This window comes from Squalius cephalus (assembly GCF_949319135.1).
Source record: "Squalius cephalus genome assembly, chromosome: 6".
Taxonomy (NCBI): domain Eukaryota; kingdom Metazoa; phylum Chordata; class Actinopteri; order Cypriniformes; family Leuciscidae; genus Squalius; species Squalius cephalus.
The window spans coordinates 12,667,410-12,686,926 of NC_137127.1; the positions used below are offsets into that span (position 1 = coordinate 12,667,410).

General features: G+C 35.5%; 2 protein-coding genes across 5 annotated transcripts; one reads left to right on the plus strand and one right to left on the minus strand.

Annotated features, from left to right (window-relative positions):
* Positions 1-120: 120 nt before the first annotated feature.
* On the minus strand, positions 121-13,324 carry LOC307160398 (NAD-dependent protein deacetylase sirtuin-3). Of its 4 annotated transcripts, none has more exons than XM_079874497.1 (9): positions 13,248-13,324; positions 9,947-10,019; positions 6,568-6,688; positions 5,240-5,423; positions 3,748-3,927; positions 3,440-3,672; positions 2,684-2,784; positions 2,440-2,601; positions 121-1,744 (listed from the first exon to the last, which is right to left on the minus strand). In XM_079874497.1, exons 4-9 carry the CDS (start codon positions 5,413-5,415, stop codon positions 1,457-1,459), a joined length of 1,140 nt encoding a protein of 379 aa, XP_079730623.1. In that variant the 5' UTR covers positions 5,416-5,423; positions 6,568-6,688; positions 9,947-10,019; positions 13,248-13,324; the 3' UTR covers positions 121-1,456. The 4 variants fall into 4 exon arrangements, with proteins under 4 accessions (XP_079730623.1, XP_079730621.1, XP_079730624.1 ...); XM_079874495.1 differs by having other exon boundaries at positions 13,001-13,313; XM_079874498.1 differs by lacking the exon at positions 6,568-6,688 and having other exon boundaries at positions 13,001-13,313.
* Positions 12,621-16,238, plus strand: tmem263 (transmembrane protein 263). The gene is made up of 3 exons (XM_079874505.1): positions 12,621-12,846; positions 14,422-14,492; positions 15,530-16,238. The coding sequence occupies exons 2-3, from the start codon at positions 14,429-14,431 to the stop codon at positions 15,826-15,828; spliced, it is 363 nt and encodes a 120-aa protein (XP_079730631.1). The 5' UTR covers positions 12,621-12,846; positions 14,422-14,428; the 3' UTR covers positions 15,829-16,238.
* Positions 16,239-19,517: the final 3,279 nt, after the last annotated feature.

The window sequence follows — 19,517 nt, forward strand, 5'->3', positions numbered from 1 at the left end:
GCTTCACCAAGTAAGATCCTTAGTATCCAAATTCCAGTGTTGGATTTCTTTATATTACACTCAGATCTGTGGTAAATGTAATATTCCTTAGTTGATCAGACGCAATGTACAAAAAGATCAGAAGCTGAAGAGACAAATATGATTATGTTTATTAAATACTATAAGATGCAATGTCTATTAACGGTAATATAAAGAACAGATAAGTGTTTTAATATTCAAAGCACAAATGGCAATGTCAAGTTAACAAATGCAAGCTCAAACTATTGACAATCATATATTCAACTGGAGAGGCACATGGTTCCATTTTTGTTTTAAATGCAACTGTTGCATGAATCAGAAACACCGACAAAGACCGCTGGTCAACAGGCTTTAACCAAACATGACAGACTGCTCATATGAATAAATTTTGAAACATTTAAAATGGGCATTCAGGCTTTTTGCCCACATTTCCCAAAATATGCACAAACTCCTATCAAAATCCTTGAGGGACATGAACAGATATGATCAACGCAATTACCAGTGACTTCACTGATCCTGTGCAAAATGGAATTGCGCTCATACGCAGAACCTCTCTCTCTCTCACACACACACACAGCAGCAGGATATTGGGGTTCTTTGTGGCTGACCAAAGACATTTATTAGAGTTGTGGGGGGGGTTGGAGCTCCCGCTTGGAGGCTGCAGTGCCTGTGAAAACACACAGTGGGGGCACTGCACACTTGGGAGGTCACGCCTCCCATGCTAATTTAGCACAGTTCGCTCACTGGGGCCAAACCTGGACTCGCGGACTATGAAATAACCTACAACTAGCAAACATGAATATATAGACACACAAACACACATTATTCCCAATCCTTTACACAAAAACTCCTTTCTGCACCAAAATATTCCACCAACTTTTCCAAACAGATTAAAATCTCAAATACAGTTTGTAGAAAGCTAAAGGAACCTTGACATAATACATTCTTGACTTGCCCAGATATAATTAGCCATACTAAATTATTAAAACAATCAAAAATAAGTGCCATGTTTGTAGTTTTTCCCCCCTGCAGTAACAGGGCCTGATAAAAATGTACAATTATAGCCAATTAAAGTAGAGCTAAATCTGCTAGTTCTCTGCGTATACAATATGGACTTTAAAAGAGCTAGATTTTCCAAGATATTCTGAAATGTGTTTTCAGTCAAAATAAGCAGCAGACACTGATTTCAGCTGGGTTTAAAATAATGAGTCTAAACATGGCCAAGTTTCACTGCCTGAACAAATATGGCTGGAGTTCATCTGGTCAGAAAAAGACACTACAAATACAGTAAAACTGGCTGTTAAATACTGGTAAGAACACTGACATAAAACATACAGATGTGTTGAATTAGATAAATATCAATGCAGGTCTTGAACTCTTGCCAGGTCTCCATTCCATAGCCAAGGTTATTTTAAACATACAAGCATCTCTGTGGATATTAATGCATGCTATCGGTCTCAGAGGAGTCACTGTTCTCACCGCTGCTACTGCTGGGGTCAGTATAGGAACAAACACCATTTTCATGGCTGTTCATCAGGTCTTGGATCTCAGTATGCCACCCCAGGATCTCTGCAAGTTTTCGGACCGAATCGGAGAGATCCCCCAGCTCCATGTAGTCGCCCCTCCTCAGGGGCCTCCGTTCAAAGGGCCCGACCGCATCGCGGTTCAGCAGCAGACGAGGCACTGTGGACTTTACGGTGTTAATCAGGCTGGCGAAGGGCTCAATCTGTCACAAAGCAGATTAAAATGTCAGAATTTTAGATTTTATATTAAGAACACAAAGAAATTACTCAAGAACGCATTAAATTTATAAAGCAAAAATAAAGACTTTTACAATGTTACAAAAGACGTTTGAACTTTCTATTCAAAGAATCCAGAAAAACAAAAACACTTCAGTTTCCATAAAAAACAAGTTCTCAACATGGATATTAAAAAAAAAAAAAAATGAGCACCGAATCAGCATATTAGAATGATTTCTGAGGAATCATGTGAAAGACAGTAGTAATGATGCAGAAAATTCAGGTTTGCCATCACAGAAATAAAAATCACATTTTAAAAAAATACAGTAAATCAGAAAAGTTCTCTTCATTTGTTAGAAATTTCAATATTTCCAAATACTACTGTTTTGTTATTTTATATCTACATTTATTTATTCTTAATTTTGGCATGTGGTGTAATGTATTTTTTAAAAAGTACAAACATTCCATTAATGCCATGTAAAAAAAAATGTTATTAAAAAAATAAAATAAAGAACTCATAAAAGCTGTATGTAGAAGTTAATAAATGAATTACAATCACCAAAACACTGTTTAAAATAAAGTGTAATCTCTCACTGCAAAAGAACTGCAGTCAACTATACTTGCATACAAAATAGATTTATATCCGTTTTATTATAGTTAATAATAATTATTTTAAACCCACCTTTAAAGAAGTGCCCATGATCATGAGAAGGTCAGCTTTTGGGAAATCTTCAGCATGTTGAAAGTACTTTTCAGGCAGATCCTCTCCAAAGAAAACAACATTAGGTTTGACTGCCCCGGCACAAAAAGTACAGATGGGTACGCTGCCGTTCATTATAGCTTGCTAATAAAAAAGAACGGAAGATTATGTAGTGTGCTAAAACGGTGTGCAGTCTATGAGTGATCTAAATTACAAAACTGATTACCTTGGCTTCCTCTGCAGGATATGGCGTATAGCAGAGGTGACAGGCAGCAGTAGCGAAACTCCCATGAGCCTCCACGAGTTTGTCATCTGGGATACCGCACACTACAGACAGGGTTGAGAATATAACACACAACATGTTTAAATGGAGTTCCCAATTCTATCATTTACACATCTCTTTAGCCTAGCATTCATATAATTGTATAAGGTTAGGAGATGCATTATATCAGATCAAATGCACATGATTTTCCTTGAATAATGTTATGAACAGCACCTATGCTAATTATTTTCTAATTGCTACAGTTTTATATTGGGATGCCCATCCTGAGGTAACTAGAGAGTATGTCAGCTCCAGTTTGGATCCAGCCTATTATGAAGACTTCAGATGCCCAACACCAATGAAGAGACGGTGCCAACCACCGCGAAGACTTCAGATTACGAAAACTCTGAATCAACATGCACCAACGCTAGATTTTCTAAATGTCATAATCATTTGTTAACAAACAAGTATTCATTGCTTCAATGAGCTCATTGTATCTGCATTAAATTATTACATTGTCTAAGTTATGCATTTCAGAAATGTACATATACAAAATCTAATGCTAAAAATGTATTAATTTAAACAGTTACCTCTCTGATAACAGAACACTCGAAATTATAATGGACTCATGCACTTTCTGTAAAGCTGCTTTGAAATGATGAGTATTGTGAAAAGCGCTATACAAATAAACGTGAATTGAATTTTTAACTTTAATCTCACGCTTTTCAAGTCCATCGATGTTCTGAGTGTACATGCGGAGCAACAGGCCCTTCTGATGCAGCATACGGATGAAATAGTGAACGTAGTTTGGACGGTGGTGTCCAGGGTACAGCTCTTTAGCCAATGAGAAGAAAGGATGAGGATTGTCAGAGAAGTAGTCAATGTTAAAGATGGCCTCTGGATAAGGGATGTCATACTTCGCAAGGTTTGCATAAAGACCCGTCCCTGGTGTCCTGATATAGAGATAGTTGTTAACTGAGTGGCATGATGATTTAGAAGTAGTTTAAAGGTTTTCAGTAAGTATCCACCTGAAGTCTGGTATACCGCTGGCTGTGCTGATACCTGCTCCAGCAACCACCACAATGTTTCGCACCCGTCCAAGCTTCATCAGCCTGCCGATAGTTCCCAAAGCCTCGCGGGGCACAGAGCTGCCAGAGGCTGAGGAGAGAACAGATTTGGTGCTGGGACTCTGGTAGGACTTCCCTTCCCTAAAAAGAAGGAAAAATTTATAGAAAAATAAACAAACATACATTTTTTTTTTTTTTTAACTGTAATTTTAAAAGATTCTCTATTTAGTAGGGGTGTAATGATACATTGTTATATTGAGATATCACAATATAAAAAAATGTGAAGACATGTATTGATGTAATGATATGATTCACGATCCAGAGTTTGTCCAAAGCTCAGCTTACTGCATTTGTAAGGTATAATCCACACAAAAATGAAAATCATGTACTTTCAAACCTATGATTTATTCAACTTTCAAACACAAATGAAGATATTTATGAAACCTGAGAGATTTCTGTCCATTCCTTCAAAACCTAAAGATCCAAAAAATTTCATAGGCATCATAAAAATGATAAATCGAGTGGTCTAATCCAAATCCAAGTCTTCTGAAGAGACACGATGGCTTTATATGATGAACATATTTACCACACCGCGCATACTGTAATAAACACAGACGTTCAAATAATTGTGTGACGCGCGAAAACACAAGAGTGAGTAAATGCAGAATAAAAATTTTTGGATGAATTAACAGTTACAGTTTGAGTTTGAGAATTGTCAGCGGGACATAGTGAGCACTGGGAGAGTGTGTGCGCGGTTTAAGGTTTCAATGACATTACTACATTAAACTACTATACATATTGTTGAATATAATGTATAATAATGCACTGGGAGAATATTTGTGAGTCCTGATAATAATATAACAACAATATTATTTTAATAATAAAAAAAAACAAAAAACATTTTGGCTTAAAATATCACAATAAGTATCGTATCGTGATTTGTATCGAATCATGACATGAGTGCTTTGTTACACCACTACTATTAAGCTTGAATTTATTTTGTTATTTATTTCTTTTTAGTCATTTCAGCACTTATTTTTTCTTCTGTTGCAAAGGCAACGGCTCTAATTGTTTTCTACTTTTTTTAAGTCAGCATGAAACAGTAGCGATGGTCATTTTTTCCCTTTTCCGAGTGAAAATGCTTCTCAAACTAAAAAAAAGGGGGTTTGTCCATCATTTAATGAACATGCTAAAACAAGAGAGAACCAACAAATAATTTTGTCAGATGAATACCTTAACCAAGTTTAGGGTTTTATTTTTCCTTAATATTTAAAAAAAGATATTCTCTCGTATTTTGATCATTTAATCAATTTTAGGGTCACAAAAAATAAATCTCATTTGGACATTTATTTCTTTGCCACTAATGTATGTTTTACAAATGCTTAAATCTTGCTTGGAAAAAAGAGCTTTTGTAATTGCTGATTGTTTGCAACATAAGGATGTGGCATCTCACCGTGCTAACAAGGCCTGCTGTTCACTCACGCTCATTAGGCTGAGATCATCAACAAGGCCTGAATCTGTAGGTTTAGTGCGCTGAGAGTCCTGAGTGGTGATGATAGAACTGCGGGTCACCCTGGTGACGCCAGGCGGATTGATCCTTCTGTCCCTACTCGACTTCGCCTTGCTCATGGTGACACCTGGAAAGACACATTTAAGTTTATTGGTGTAAGTTTTCATTTCTAAAAGTAAACAGCTAGATTTTAGAAGGAAATATCAGTCCTTGCAAGGCTGCAAGCTTAGATTTAATGCAATGCTGTACTTGCAAAGAAAACTGCATATATTTTCATATACATTAAATATTGAGTTGACCCCATATAAGAATGATTTCTGAAGGATCAAGTAACTGTAACACTGAAGACTGGAGTAATTGCTGCTGAAAATTCAACATTGTGATCACAGAAACAAATTACAATTTTAAAATGTATTACATTTTTTTAATCAAATAAATGCACCTTTCGTGAGCATAAGTCAAGAGTTCAATTTTCCCGACCCTGGTATGCATGTGTGAGTATGTTTTTACAGTATCTTGTAAATGCTGTAACGATGTCTTTAAATAAAATTGGTAAAAATATATATAGTATATATAATAGGAAAAGCTACACTTTTTTTTTTTTTTTTTAAAGACATGTTTTTAGAAGACACTTTTTTTTTTAAAGCAATGACATGAATTGCTAGTTGCTCTTTCCTTTTACCTTTCTTAATCCACCCATCACAATATTTAAAGTGTAATTAAAATCATAGCAGAGCTCTGCTGTGTCCTGCCTTTGGCTGGCGTAAAGCTTCAACGTATTAAAGCTGTCAAGCCCCAACAAAGCTAATGGTTGTAATATATTTAATGTCCCCCTCCACTTTCGTTCAACAGCCCACAGCTGTGGCAGCTTTACAGCTCGGGGAAGGGGAACGGGTACAAGAGGTGTGTGTGTGGGGGGTGAAAGTGTCCAGGATTGACTGTGTGTCAACAAACCCAGCTGGAGGTGAAAGGAGGAGGCCATTTAGACCAAAAAAAAAAGGAGAGTGAATGGAGACGGATGATGCAGAGGTAGAATCCAATAAAGAGAGTTTGTGGGAAGCGAGAGGTGAGGAAGATGCCTGGAGCCTTGAGAGGACATTTCTCAAGCCTTTGACATCTTCTAAGGATGAATGACAGACAGTGACTGGGACAGACAGAGAAGGAGGGAGAGAGAATAAAAGGTAAGAGGGGATACAAAGAAATACATGCAATAAAACAAGGCCTGCGTCACAGAATACAAATGTGATAAGATGGGCCTTTCAATGACGCACCTTATCACAGCCGAAAGGGGCACCGTTATCACATTCACAATGACAATGGGTCAGTGTTCGGAGTGATAAACAACTACCAGGGGCCGCAGGATGCAGACGAGTGTGAACAAAATCTGGCAACCTGCAAAACAAGAAAGACCCACTATAACCGGCCATGACTCAATTCAACTCACTGGTTTCTTAACTGACAAAGCTAGCTGCAGATGAAATTGAATTAGTCAATTGTTGGCTATTTAATCTTTTTAAGCCCATCAAGGCAAGTCATCATGAAATTCCCCTCTCCCACTTCCAATGGTGTAATGGCTACTCCTGCGGAACTATTAAAAACTACAGGGAATGGGAGGTCACTGCCTTTGACTCCTCGCTAACCACAGAGACACTGCTGTGCACATCCAATATTTCACAGCTGAGGTTATTAAGACTCGCACAGACGGCATGGAGAAATCTACAGTACAATGCGTTGCTCTGTTCTATCAAAGTCAAGGACTCAGAATGCATAAAAAAACCTTGTCCTGAAGTGAGAAGCCTTAGGGGGGAAAAAAAGTCTTAATATTCATGACTTTAAGACATTATTTGAACTAATTCAGTTCTATTTTAATAACAGTAATAATGAAATACAAAAATACCAAACTAGCAGCTAATAATAAAAACCACAACTATTATTATTATTATTATTATTATTAGCCACTACTTTGATTAAAAAAATATTTTTGGATAAATTGTTAACAATAACATTATTATTGTTGCTATTATTATTATTATTATTATTATTATTATTATTAATAGCCATTAGTTTGATAAATTATTAAATCTCCAAATTAATACAATTATAAAAAATAAAAACTGAATCATTTGTTTAAAAATATATTTTTTATATTATTAATATATGATTGCCATTAGTTTGATAAATGATTCACTATATTTTGATAAAATCATAACTATATAATAACATCAATAATAATAATAATAATGATTATTATTATTATTATTTTGATTTGTGTAGAAAAAACTAGTTGTTAAATTAAAATACTTTTAATAAAATGGATAATTCTGGATTATGATTGGCTGGGACATGTTCGAAGCCGTAAAAATACTCTATAAACACAACAGTGTAAAAGTAGCCCAATTCCACGGGAAAACCGCAGACTTTTTTTTTGGCTAATTTGAAAGAATAAAGAAACATCCAGTCAAACCACATGCAAAACTATATCTTAACAGAGACTTCACCAATCATAGACACAGGGGCTTCTCTCCAAAGAAGAGGGAAAAACCAACATGACCAGTGGTGTGACTGAAACCATGGAGAAGAGGTTAGCAACGGGCAGTCAGGGCAGGAATGAGCTGGCTGTCAGACTCAGAGTTAGTAAGACAGCACAGAGTCATTATGCTGATATTAGCACACATCTCTGGCCTCTCGCTGCAGACAAATTGAGCTTAATTAGTTGAGCTGTTTGTCCAGAAGCAGCTAAAAAAAGACTAAGATAGAAAATTAGTTTAGTATGGAATGTTATGATCATTTATTCTTATAATCTTGGGGGGGGGGGGGGATTCTAGGTCTGTCTTAGTACTATCAGATATTTCATATATTCAGGTTTAATGTCTCTATTCTTGCACACAGCTAGTTTTTTTTTATCTCTGCTGCCCCCTATTGTGGAGACACTGTTATAGTTACAGCAGGTCAGTAAGTCAGGAAGGGGTTAATAATATTTTTTTTACATTTTATTAAGCAAGGGTACACTAAATTGATTAAAAGTGACAGTAGAATATTTTACATTGTTACAAAAATAATCTATTTCATATAAAGCTTTTCTTTTGAACTTTCTATGAATCCAAAACCCACAAAAATATTAGTAATGCCTGCTGAAAAGTCATTTAATCAAATACAGCCATGGTGGACAGCAAAAGAGACTTTGTAAAACACTTTCAAAACTTTTGTATGGTACTCCACACAGAGTACATTAATTTTTTTATTAAGATATCAATAAAAATATTAATAATTGCAAATGCATTCAGAGTCAGTCAGTAATAAAACTAGTTTAAACTTCACCCAAATTACATGTCCTTCATTTTGAGATCACTGAAAGTCATTTGTTAACTGTAGTCAAGTGTTGATCCAGTAACAACTATTATTCAATGAACTCCTTTGATAAAAGATTTGTCAGACTGATTGATACAACCCCATAACTTGAGCAGGTTCTTTCTAATGAGACATACAAAAGACCTTCATGAGACGAGTTATTTGCGAGTGCATGTTTAAACGTGCAGTCCTCAAGGAGAGATTTTATTGCGAATTTATTTTGTGAGACATGGTCTTTTTATGTCATCACATTCAATCAAAATCAGAGTGCGGTGCAGAAACAATATTACAAACAACCAATGACAATCAGCACACTGTTCAGAAGGCCTAATGTTATTAAATGCTGCCACTCAGTGGCCAAAGTACAGTGAAATGAAGGAGCAGGGTGTATAATATGAGAACTTTTTAAAGTATCTCAAGTAACTGGCTATTTGTGAATTCAAAATGGCTATTTTTGGTAATTGGCTATTTTGTGAATCAAGTAATTGGCTATTTGTGGTGCTCAATCCTGCTCCTGGACATCTACTTACCTTCAGAGTTCAGATCAAACCCTGATCCAACACCTGTCTGTAATTAAGAAAGTTTCTCCCGAAGAACTTATTTAGCTGGTTCAGTTGTGTTTGATCAGGGTTGGAGCTGAAGTATGCAGGAAGGCAGATCTCCAAGAACAGGATTGGGCACCCCTGAGTTAGGGGATAGAAATTAATGCAAAGCTATCAGCATCAACATAAATCACTAAAATAATTGCTTATTGGTCATTTCTTCCATAGAAACACAACTATACAGATAAAGTCAGGTCTAGAATCAGGGATAAGGGCAAACACAATATGTATATAAAATGGATTTAAAAAGTAGCAAAGAAAGTAAATGAAGGATTGGTCATAAGCTTTCTAGAACATTTAATATGCATGTAAATTATATGTGCAAGCAAAAGCATCAGTCTGGGTTTAAAATAGAAATATCAAACAATACTCTGCATTAATAATACACATGAGCAGAACATCCATGAACATGCACAATCCCGTTCTTTATGTCTCGCTTGGTTGATCAATAATCTGCACATTCATTCATTCATTCCACTGTGTGATGAGCTGCAAGTGAACATTGTTACAATGTAGCCAATGAAACGCTGCATTAAATATATGACCATATCAAAACTGCCCATTGCTCATGATTAAAACATAACATTTGGCGGCCACAGAAAGCTAGAATATCAGATTTTTTGCTAAAAACTTGGAATATGCTTTTTAAAGGTTCAATATTTCGTATATGAAACATAAAACTAAATAATTAGTTACTTGCCTTATTTGTTTACCCGACTGAGGAAGAAGGGAATACAGTCAGCACGAGCTGCAGCGAATCGATAATGATAAACCTGGCGACAAAATAACAGATTGGGAATTAATTACATATCCACGTGATGTCTACTGCAAACTGGATGCCATATTTGACTCTAAACATAAACAAGTCCGTTCCCGCAAAACATTACAAGCTGCGTGACAATACAGGAAATACGTCATTTTATGAATAAGGGCGGGAAACCATCCCTGTCACAGCTACTGCAGATCAACAGCCAATAAGAGCTGCTGGTTTAATTTGTTAAAACACCTGTTTACATGCAATCCGCAGTTTATTTGCCAACCGCCATAAAATACCTAAAGAAGAAGAAGAATCCGCAGTTTAGTCTTTTAGTAACAGTTTATGTCTCTGTTAAAAGGTAAAGAGCAGGATCTCTATGACATATAATAAAATAGTACTTCCTCTAGGGTTGGGCAAAATTTTGATTTAAGAATTGACTCCCTTTTATTTTCTGAGAAAAGCCTCCGGCGCCCATTGTAGGTTGAATTGGAATGACATAAAGAGGAATTTACAAATCAAGAAATGTAACACAATCTTACAACAAACAATAGATGACCCAGGTGTTCTTTTCAGTTTCCATCTTGCCAACACGCCTCTGGTTTGGTTTTATATAGACTGGAGTAAATTAGTGCATGGTTGTTGTTGTTTTGCATGTGATTAGTCCAAATTAATGTATGAGCTATATAAAATATACCAGTGAAATTTGAAACATTGATTATTTTATCAGTAAGATATTGATGATTGATTTTTGAATTATTGAAAATGGTAATGTGGCTATAAGTCATGTCACAAAGCGGTATAATTCTGAAGGGGTTTATTTTGAGATAATGAGCAGGTATGTACATTATACCACTTAATGTAACCAGAAATAATGGTTGGAAATTATAGGCCTATTAGCATATTAGAAGAGAATTATGGCAAGCCGCTTTAGCTTAAATTGTACCCAGCGTTACTCATCGTAATTGCATTTTTACTAGTAAGAATTCAATTAGAGAGCTCTACAATTCAATTCTTACTAGTAGCAATTACAATTAGAGAGCTCTCTAATCCAATTATTACTAGTAAAAATTACAATTAGAGAGCTCTCTAATTCATTTATTACTAGTAAGAATTACAATTACAGAGCTCTCTAATTCAATTCTTACTAGGAACAATTCCAATTAGAGAGCTCTACAAATTAATTTTTTACTAGTCATATGTCTCCATTGACTTCCATTCATTTTTAATTACGGAGCTCTACAATTGAATTGTTACTAGTAAGAATTACAATTAGAGAGCTCTACAATTGAATTGTTACTAGTAAGAATACAATTGCAGAGCTCTTTAATTCAATTCTTACTAGTAACAATTTAAATAGAGAGCTCTCTAATTCAGTTGTTACTAGTAAGAATGCAATTGCAGAGCTCTTTAATTTAATTACAGAGCTGTGCAATTATCTTTAATTAGTTTTTTTACTAGTAAAAATTCAATTCAAATTCAAACTTTCAAATTCAAAATTCAAATTCAACTCTGCAATTCTTTAATTTTTTTTTTTTTTTTTTACTGTAAAAATTCAATTAGAGAGCTCTCTAATTGGAATTGTTACTAATAATAATTGAATTAGAGAGCTCTCTAATTGGAATTCTTACCAGTAACAGTTCAGTTGTAGAGCTCTCTAATTGTAATTTTTACTAGTAATAATTGGATTAGAGAGCTCTCTAATTGGAATTGCTACTAGTAAGAACTGAATTGTAGAGCTCTCTAATTGAATTCTTACTAGTAAAAATGCAATTACGACGAGTAACGCTGGGTACAATTTAAGCTAAAACGGCTTGCCATAGTGATGGTGAGAGCACCAAGTTGGAAGGATGAGCGGTCAGTTATACAGTGTTGCCCTGGACAAGAGTCATTATTCAGAGATGTTTCATTGTTAAATGTTGTGATTATATTGCAATTTTCCATAAATTTTTTTCAAATCCACATATGTTGTGTGAATGATAAACGTAAACCTGTAAAGGTAATTGAAAATGAATGTATTTTTAAAACCACTTAAAGCAGTGACATTAATTTGAATTTCATTCCATTTTAACTCAAAAAGGAATTGCAATTCTACTGTACATCATGTTCAAATTAATGTTTGAATTTAAAAGGCATTCTTAATTCGATTGCGAATAGCACACAACCCTGCTGCTAACAATCATTTAATGCTTTCGGATTCACCTTCACAAAAAATCTGCAGGAAAATGGTAAAGCTGGTCCTTTTCTGACAGGACATTATTCACCTACAAAAAACCCTAAAACAATACAATGCGCTATTCAAAGTACAGGTAAAGCACCTTTAAGAAAAATCAATAATGGAGGTTTCTTAACAGCACATTGAACCCTATTTTTTACAGACTTTTAGAGTTAATTATAAAGTGAGTATGCTTTTAGTTCTCACTTTGCAGTCCATTCTCACAAGTTGTTTCAATGAGACAAGTTAGTTGATCCATATGTCCATTATCTGGTCAAGTGAACAGAGCAAAGATAAACCCTTCATTTTCATCATACTTTACATACAGGCAAAGCATGGAGTCATCTCACACACACCAGAGGGGTATGAACAAGAAAGAAACGTCACTTCCTCTTCTATGTGTCCACATTGGTACGTGGTTAAAAACAGCTAGGACGCCACGTACACATTATTCAAAGATAGGTCTTTATAAGAAAAGTCTTGTCTGGTCCCAGATCTATCGTAATTTTAGCGTGTGTCTTTTTGAATCGCTGAAGGGAGCACCATATTTTTCCTTTGGAACAAACAAGGGGTGGAGACAGAAGTTTCCAAATTGATCTGCAGAAGTTTACAGCAGCAAACTTCTAACACAGTAAGTATACACTACAGCTGGCAAAGTTTTCTTCTTGCATGTTATACAGGGGGTTGTTGATATTTTCTTCTAGTTATATGATGTGATTCACAAGAGCTTTATCGACATGGTAGACAATGGCTGGATGGATTGTCTAGTAGTGTATCTCTCTTACCTAACGTCATGTAACTGTCGTTTAATGCGCTGCCGCCCTGTTTTCATGTCATTTTCTTCAAAGCTATCATTTTCTCCTCCTGGTTAACATGTTTTCTTCGAAAAGGGTTTATAAATATTTATAAAGCCCAAATTCCTAAAAGTCTATTTTGTTGTTTCCTACCTAACGCTTAATGTTAGTGTGAAATAAAACAACGAGTTAATTTATGTGCAGGTTATTGTTATTCATTCCCGGAGAAAGAAAATACTTCTCTCAAAAGCGCCACGTCAGATTCAGGTCAGAAACAGAAAAGGTTTATAGCGAAGTTCGATTCACTAATGAATCATTCTTTTGAATCGTTTTCAATGAATCGTTTGAAACTGAAAGAATTCCTCCGAGCGGTTCTAGAGTTACGTATTAAATATTTCAAATAAAACGGACTGGATATATGTTTATGACTTGATATTACAGTTTTACACTGTATACTTTAATTTAATATAAAAAATAAATAAAACATGCATGAAAAATATATATCAGGCCTAGTTAACGTAACTTAAATGTAGGCTGAATCTAAATTATTTTGTTTTTATGAGCTGAGACATGACTGCAACAGAACCCCAGAAACATAATGAATCGTGTCAGTGACCACGTAATGATGTAATTGGACCAGCGCATAAAATAATTGATTTTTTTAACCTGTTCTTTTAAATTCGAAAGAACCGATTCAATGACACCACTCTTGACTATCTTTACTAAAGTTCGTTTTAGGACAGACATGACATACTATGATGTACTTGTTCCAGTTGTTACGTCATAAAGTTGCTTCAAGACCCTGATGTTCTAACACTCATTTCCACTCAATCTATGATTGCTTACGTGTAAACTGTACACGTATTAATATACTGCTCAATGAGCTGTATTTTATCTTTATTGTCCTGAGTAAATGTCCCAATATATGATTTCAGAATAATAAATGATTAAACTGGAGATCTGCATCACAGCTGCTATGTTAATATTTAATTATGATTTCTTAATTTCACTCATGTTCATATGGTTTACTAATGAAAATAAATATTTCTAATTTCAATTTAATATTCATATATTTCTTATTATTGCTTAAAGCCATTTATGAGCCTTGGTATGGTAAATCCCATATGCAGTCATTTAAAATAATCCTGTGTACCTGTTCTCAATGTTTGCTGCTCAATGTTAACAGGGTGTTGCAGGTTACATTTTGTTGACAGAGTAAACTGGTCCTCCTGGTCCTATGTAGATGTTTGTTGGGTTGAAGGTTTAGTCCCAACCTTTCACCTGGTTTTCTGTGATTGTCCCGCCCAGATTCTTGGAAGACATATTAGAATATGTTCTCTGGAAAATGAATGAGTGACATATTCTAACTGCCACATCTTGTTTGTAATTTTTTATTTTTTATTTTTTTGCAGAGTAAAAATGAGTGAAACAAACCAGCAACAGGATGAGTTACCTGCATACTTGAAAGATGAGCCTCCAACAGGTACTGGAAGTTATTTTAATATCAGAGTGACTTGGCACAGTTATACCTTCTTGCAACAACCAAGCTTTTATCTTAGCATAGACATGCTAAATATATAATTTTACAGCTGTCCTTTGTACATCTTCATGCTAGAGAATGATAACCCTCTCTGCCACATAGTGGTGCTCTTGCACAATCCAAGACTGACACTGCCCTGTATTTTCCAGTTTTAATTTTCATATGTAGTAGAAGATTATTGAAGTCAATTTTTCAACAAAATACAAATCAGTTTTTCTTAAATTTCACATTTTATTCATTGTTACTTTGTTTCTTTGTATTTTTTTTGTGAAATTTGCTAGCAATTTCTGAGTGAAAATTGTTTCTACACCCTTATGTTTTCAGTGTATAGTAGTAGATCAGGTTATAAAATGTTGCTCCAAAAAACTGTTTAAACACTAATATATGATTGGCATTGCTTTAGATGACAAATTTTCAAATCAACTGCCATTTATTTTAAAGCAAGATGCCACAAGCACACTCTTCAAGCTAAATATTTCACAAAATAAGTTTGCGTTTTATATGATAAACTGTTTACATGCATGAATAAATAAGTAAAATCATGCATATTGTTCATCAGAAGTATATTGCCAGCTTCTCTTTTTGTTCTATTTATTGAAAGTGAAAGTTATAATTGAAGTATGAAATTAAATTAAGTAATAATTACTTGTAATTGAAATGTGGATAGTATTTTTAATTGTATGTAGGGATTCACATCATAATTTTATTTTGGTTACACTTTATTGTATACGGTATAATTATCCCTTTTAAGTACTGACTGATATTCATTAAGAACATGCATTTACTATAGGGTTAGGATTATGGTTTGGTTTAGTTGCATGCAATTATGCATTATTTACTGTTATTATGACAGATAATACATGTAACAAGGACACTGTAAAATAAAGTGGTTTTTTATTCAATTTTTTAGACTAGACAGCTGCTCCATTATCTTATCTGATGATATTGTTAGTATTATCGTTTCCTTTTATTTCCTGTAGATACCAACAAAGACCATCCCCAACCCCAGCCTGGCATGTTCTCCAGGGTGGCCGGTGGTCTGTTCAGTGTCACGAAGGGGGCCGTTGGGGCCACAGTGGGTGGAGTCGTCTGGGTTGGAGGGAAAGGCATTGATCTCACGAAAACTGCTGTTACCTCAGTTGCGTCTGTGCCAGCGATGGGGGTGGGGCTTGTGAAGGGCAGCGTGTCTGCCGTGGCTGGTGGCGTGAGCGCCGTCGGCTCTGCCGTTGCCAGCAAAGTTCCCATTGGCGGAGGCAAGAAGAAGGACAAGTCTGATTGAATCACATGGCTCTGAGGTACATTTGTCAGAAGCATCTGCATCATGTCTTTGACTCCTGAGCGAGATGATTGTGGAGTTCGTGCTTACGAGCATATTTGGACCATATCCGTCTGCCTGACCGGACCAACAAAACGTCATTCGCAAGCTGGGTGGCCTTCATCTGCTCAATGCAAGAACTTTTGTTTTTGTGTTCTATTGGAATATGACATTAAGTGTGTGTTGTATTCAGAGTCAAACTGTTTATCTCTGAACTATGAAGTATTACATTTCTGACCAGAGATTGATACGTGGACCTCTAAATGTTCCGTTTGTGCTTCACTGAGCACTCAAAGGCACATGCTTTGTGTCTGTGACCATACATACAACAAATCTCACATGTTTTAAACACGTTACAGTAGAATTGCTGCAAGCAGGTAGGAATGAAGATAAAGATCAATCAAGTGTCCCTCAAGGTGCTGTTGGGGGGAAATCACAGACTGTGGGGTGCTGATGGTGGCGTCCATCCATCTGATTGAGTGTTTGTGAGATTACTTACTTTGTGCCTCTGGGGTCCACGTCGATCCATGCTGTCCTCACACAACTCCAGCGATCGCTCTCTGTGTCCCTTGAAAAACAGAAACCATAAATCTGAATGCTCATAGTACTTTTTTTTTTTTTTTTTTTTTTTTAGGGAAACATGCGTGACAATCCACATCGAAACATCTCTGTTTTGATGACTGTATCCCAAAACCCAGTGACATTGTGTTTTTTCTTTTCTATGTGTCATTCTATTATTCACTGTCCTTTTGCTTCTTTGTTCTATTTGCTCTTTTAGCTCTTTAATGTTTTATGGGCTAACAAAGAACCACATGAGGTGGTAAAGTATAATACAGTATTTTCTTCTAAAGTATTTGTTTTACCTTTACCAAAGATTATGAAAAGGAAAAAAAGTTCAGTGTATTTGAGGATTTCTTTTTTGTTTGCGTCGATATGCAGTAAACTTTATGGTATTCAGTGTACTCTCTCTTTTTAGATAGATAGTTAACAAATATATATTTCGTTTTTTGTTGTTGTTTGATTTAAGGCATTCCATATTTCAATGTAATAATGTGAATTGAAAGGACTTAAATAAAAAAGTATCACAGATGCTTGCGATTGTTTACTCTTGTGGAAGGTGGAAGGTGCGGGCCTGATGCCAGGACACACAACTTGATTCCGGGTCTGGGAAGGTGGCTGGATTTGACAAAAGTATCATTTCAAAGCCATAAGCATTAAGGTTTGTTCACTCCAAGAACAAAAAACGTTAAAAGTTAAAAAACAATTACTCGAACTCCGAATAGCGGAGTCCACTCCACATCTATAATGATGACACCGAAACATTGTTGAAATCAATTTCAAGCCACTTATTTTATGTTGTTTTTATTTTAAACTAAAACAATTAAAAGTGATTTTAAATAAAATTAAGCTGAAATAAATTAAAATATGAATATTAGGGGCAAACGTTAAAAAACTAAGGCCTAATCCTGGCTTAATTTAAGCGCTGTCTGTGAAACCAGCCCAAAGTGATATACAAGCAAATTAAACCTAAATGGAAGTATAAAAAGCAAAACGCCAAAAATGACAAAAGCATACACAATTACTAAAACAAAAATTAAAATGAAAACTCAAAATAAAATAAAAGCGGTTTCAAAATATTAATGAATAATAGTAAATAAAAATACTAAAATAACCATTCCAGCTGAAGAACAATAAAAATACAGACCACCAATCAAAATCCTTCCTTCTTTAAAGTGCACGAAAATTATGTTCACAGACCATAAGTGTGCATTAGTGTGGACGGTAATATACAGCAGTGGCCAAAAGTAATGTCCGGCACAGGAAAAGTGACATCTTTGCCCTTTATCCAACATTATTAAAAATGTGTTACATTTTTGTAAGTATATTGCATAGTTGTGCTTGTTTTATTTGGGTTAATGCCAAATTGTGCAAACATTTTTGGCAAAGCTGTCATACAAAGAATTTATGAACACATGCTAAAACAAGAGAGAACCTACAAAATATGAATAAATGATGATGTTGTAGTAAGTGTATACGTATAAAAAAATATATATGCATGCACTCCACACCCCTAATTTTACCCAAGGGGTTTACAGTGCGTATTATATGCACTCAAAAACTGTTTTTGGCATATAAATGGCACGAGAAATAAAATTTGTGCTACAGATATGCACTTTCATGAGATCATGTTTAATCAAACTGGTATAGGGTCAGTAAAAACAAATATCTCCTCTGGACATAACGTTTGACCACTATAGTTATCATTAATCGTTATAGTCGTTATAGTTATAGTTATTGGTGTAAATGGGCCTTTAATCTGGTCTGGCTTGGATGCAGTTGCTATTGCTATTCTAATTCATTCCAAATGTGTCTGGTGGGATTCAAATAGGACTAGATTATGGACCAGCCCATTGTCCCACAGCCTCTAAATCCTCAGGACCCCCACAGGCCCCATAACACATAAAGCTAAGGTAGCCTACATAACTACTACTATATATATATATATATATATATATATATATATATATTTATTTTTTTCATTAAATGTTATCCAACCTAAATATGTACTGTATTTTCTTTTCTTTTTTTTTTTCCTTTCATTTGCCTAATTGGCTGTTGAAGTAACGGGATAAAGGGTCTGCCGCTAAGGAAGGGTCTCTGCGGGACCAGAATCCAATAAGTTGAAGTGCAGGTCAGTCAAGTTCTTCCACACCAAACTCAATACACTATTGTTTGATGGACCTGCACTTTGTGCACAGGGCAATTGTAATGTTAGAGCAGAAAAGACTCCAATTTACTTAAAATGTTTGTCTAACCTGTTAGTAATGGGTGTAGCTTAAATGGGCAAACCTGTTTATTAAAAATAGGGGGTCTACATACAAGAGTACCTGAACAACAGACACCTCCCTGGCCTTCCCTTAAAAGTGTTTTGTCAGAGTAAAAGTTAACCAACGAATCAGTTAAAAGAATCAAACAAAACATTTTAGAGCACACTATGTGTCTTTTGTGCAGGAAAAGTGATTTTTCCCTTATATGGGTGTCTGTACCTTACAGGGAGAGGCGGCGGTAAAGCCTGTCAACGGTGAACAAACGCTTGCAATCAAGTTCCAGTCCCAAGGTCATGCCGGATGTCAGTGTCTAATGCTTAGGGAATGAGGCGACAGGGGTCTTCCCCACTCTGTCACCTCCTGGAACAAATTCATTCCTCACACTCCTGGAGCTTCTCTTTCAGTAAACACTTTAAATCAAAAGTAGACAGTGAAACTCACACTGCAGGGGCCACAATCATTGACTTCAGCCTTTTGATATTAGGATGGTAGGCGGCACTCAAATGAGTTATGAATCCCCGTGAAGGGTATATGAAGTCTATGTTTTTGCTTATTCTTAGTCTGAATGCATTTAGCCATGCAGTACTGATGAAAGATTTATCTAGCTAGGGCAATGAAGGTTAAAGGGAAGCACAGTACTGATATGTTTGTATAAATCCAATGCGCTCAGGCCTTCGATTATGAGAAGACCTTGTGGCTATACTCTATAGGGCCACGTCCGAGGAGGAACCGTGAGCTTAAGCTAGCAAGCGTAAATTGGAGTGGACAATGTTTAGAGGAAAAGATTTCAACAGTCACATCCTGATTTTTCTTTTCTCTTTCCCC

Bases quoted from the DNA above. Each gene is read 5' to 3' on its own strand.
- LOC307160398 (XM_079874497.1), bottom strand. From the start codon at position 5,415: ATGAGCAAGGCGAAGTCGAGTAGGGACAGAAGGATCAATCCGCCTGGC. The intron at 3,673-3,747 runs GTGGATACTTAC...TCTCTATATCAG, and splicing joins AGCGGTATACCAGACTTCAG to GACACCAGGGACGGGTCTTT. The intron at 2,602-2,683 runs GTAATCAGTTTT...CTTTTTTATTAG, and splicing joins ATCCTGCAGAGGAAGCCAAG to CAAGCTATAATGAACGGCAG.
- tmem263 (XM_079874505.1), top strand. From the start codon at position 14,429: ATGAGTGAAACAAACCAGCAACAGGATGAGTTACCTGCATACTTGAAA. The intron at 14,493-15,529 runs GTACTGGAAGTT...TATTTCCTGTAG, and splicing joins GAAAGATGAGCCTCCAACAG to ATACCAACAAAGACCATCCC.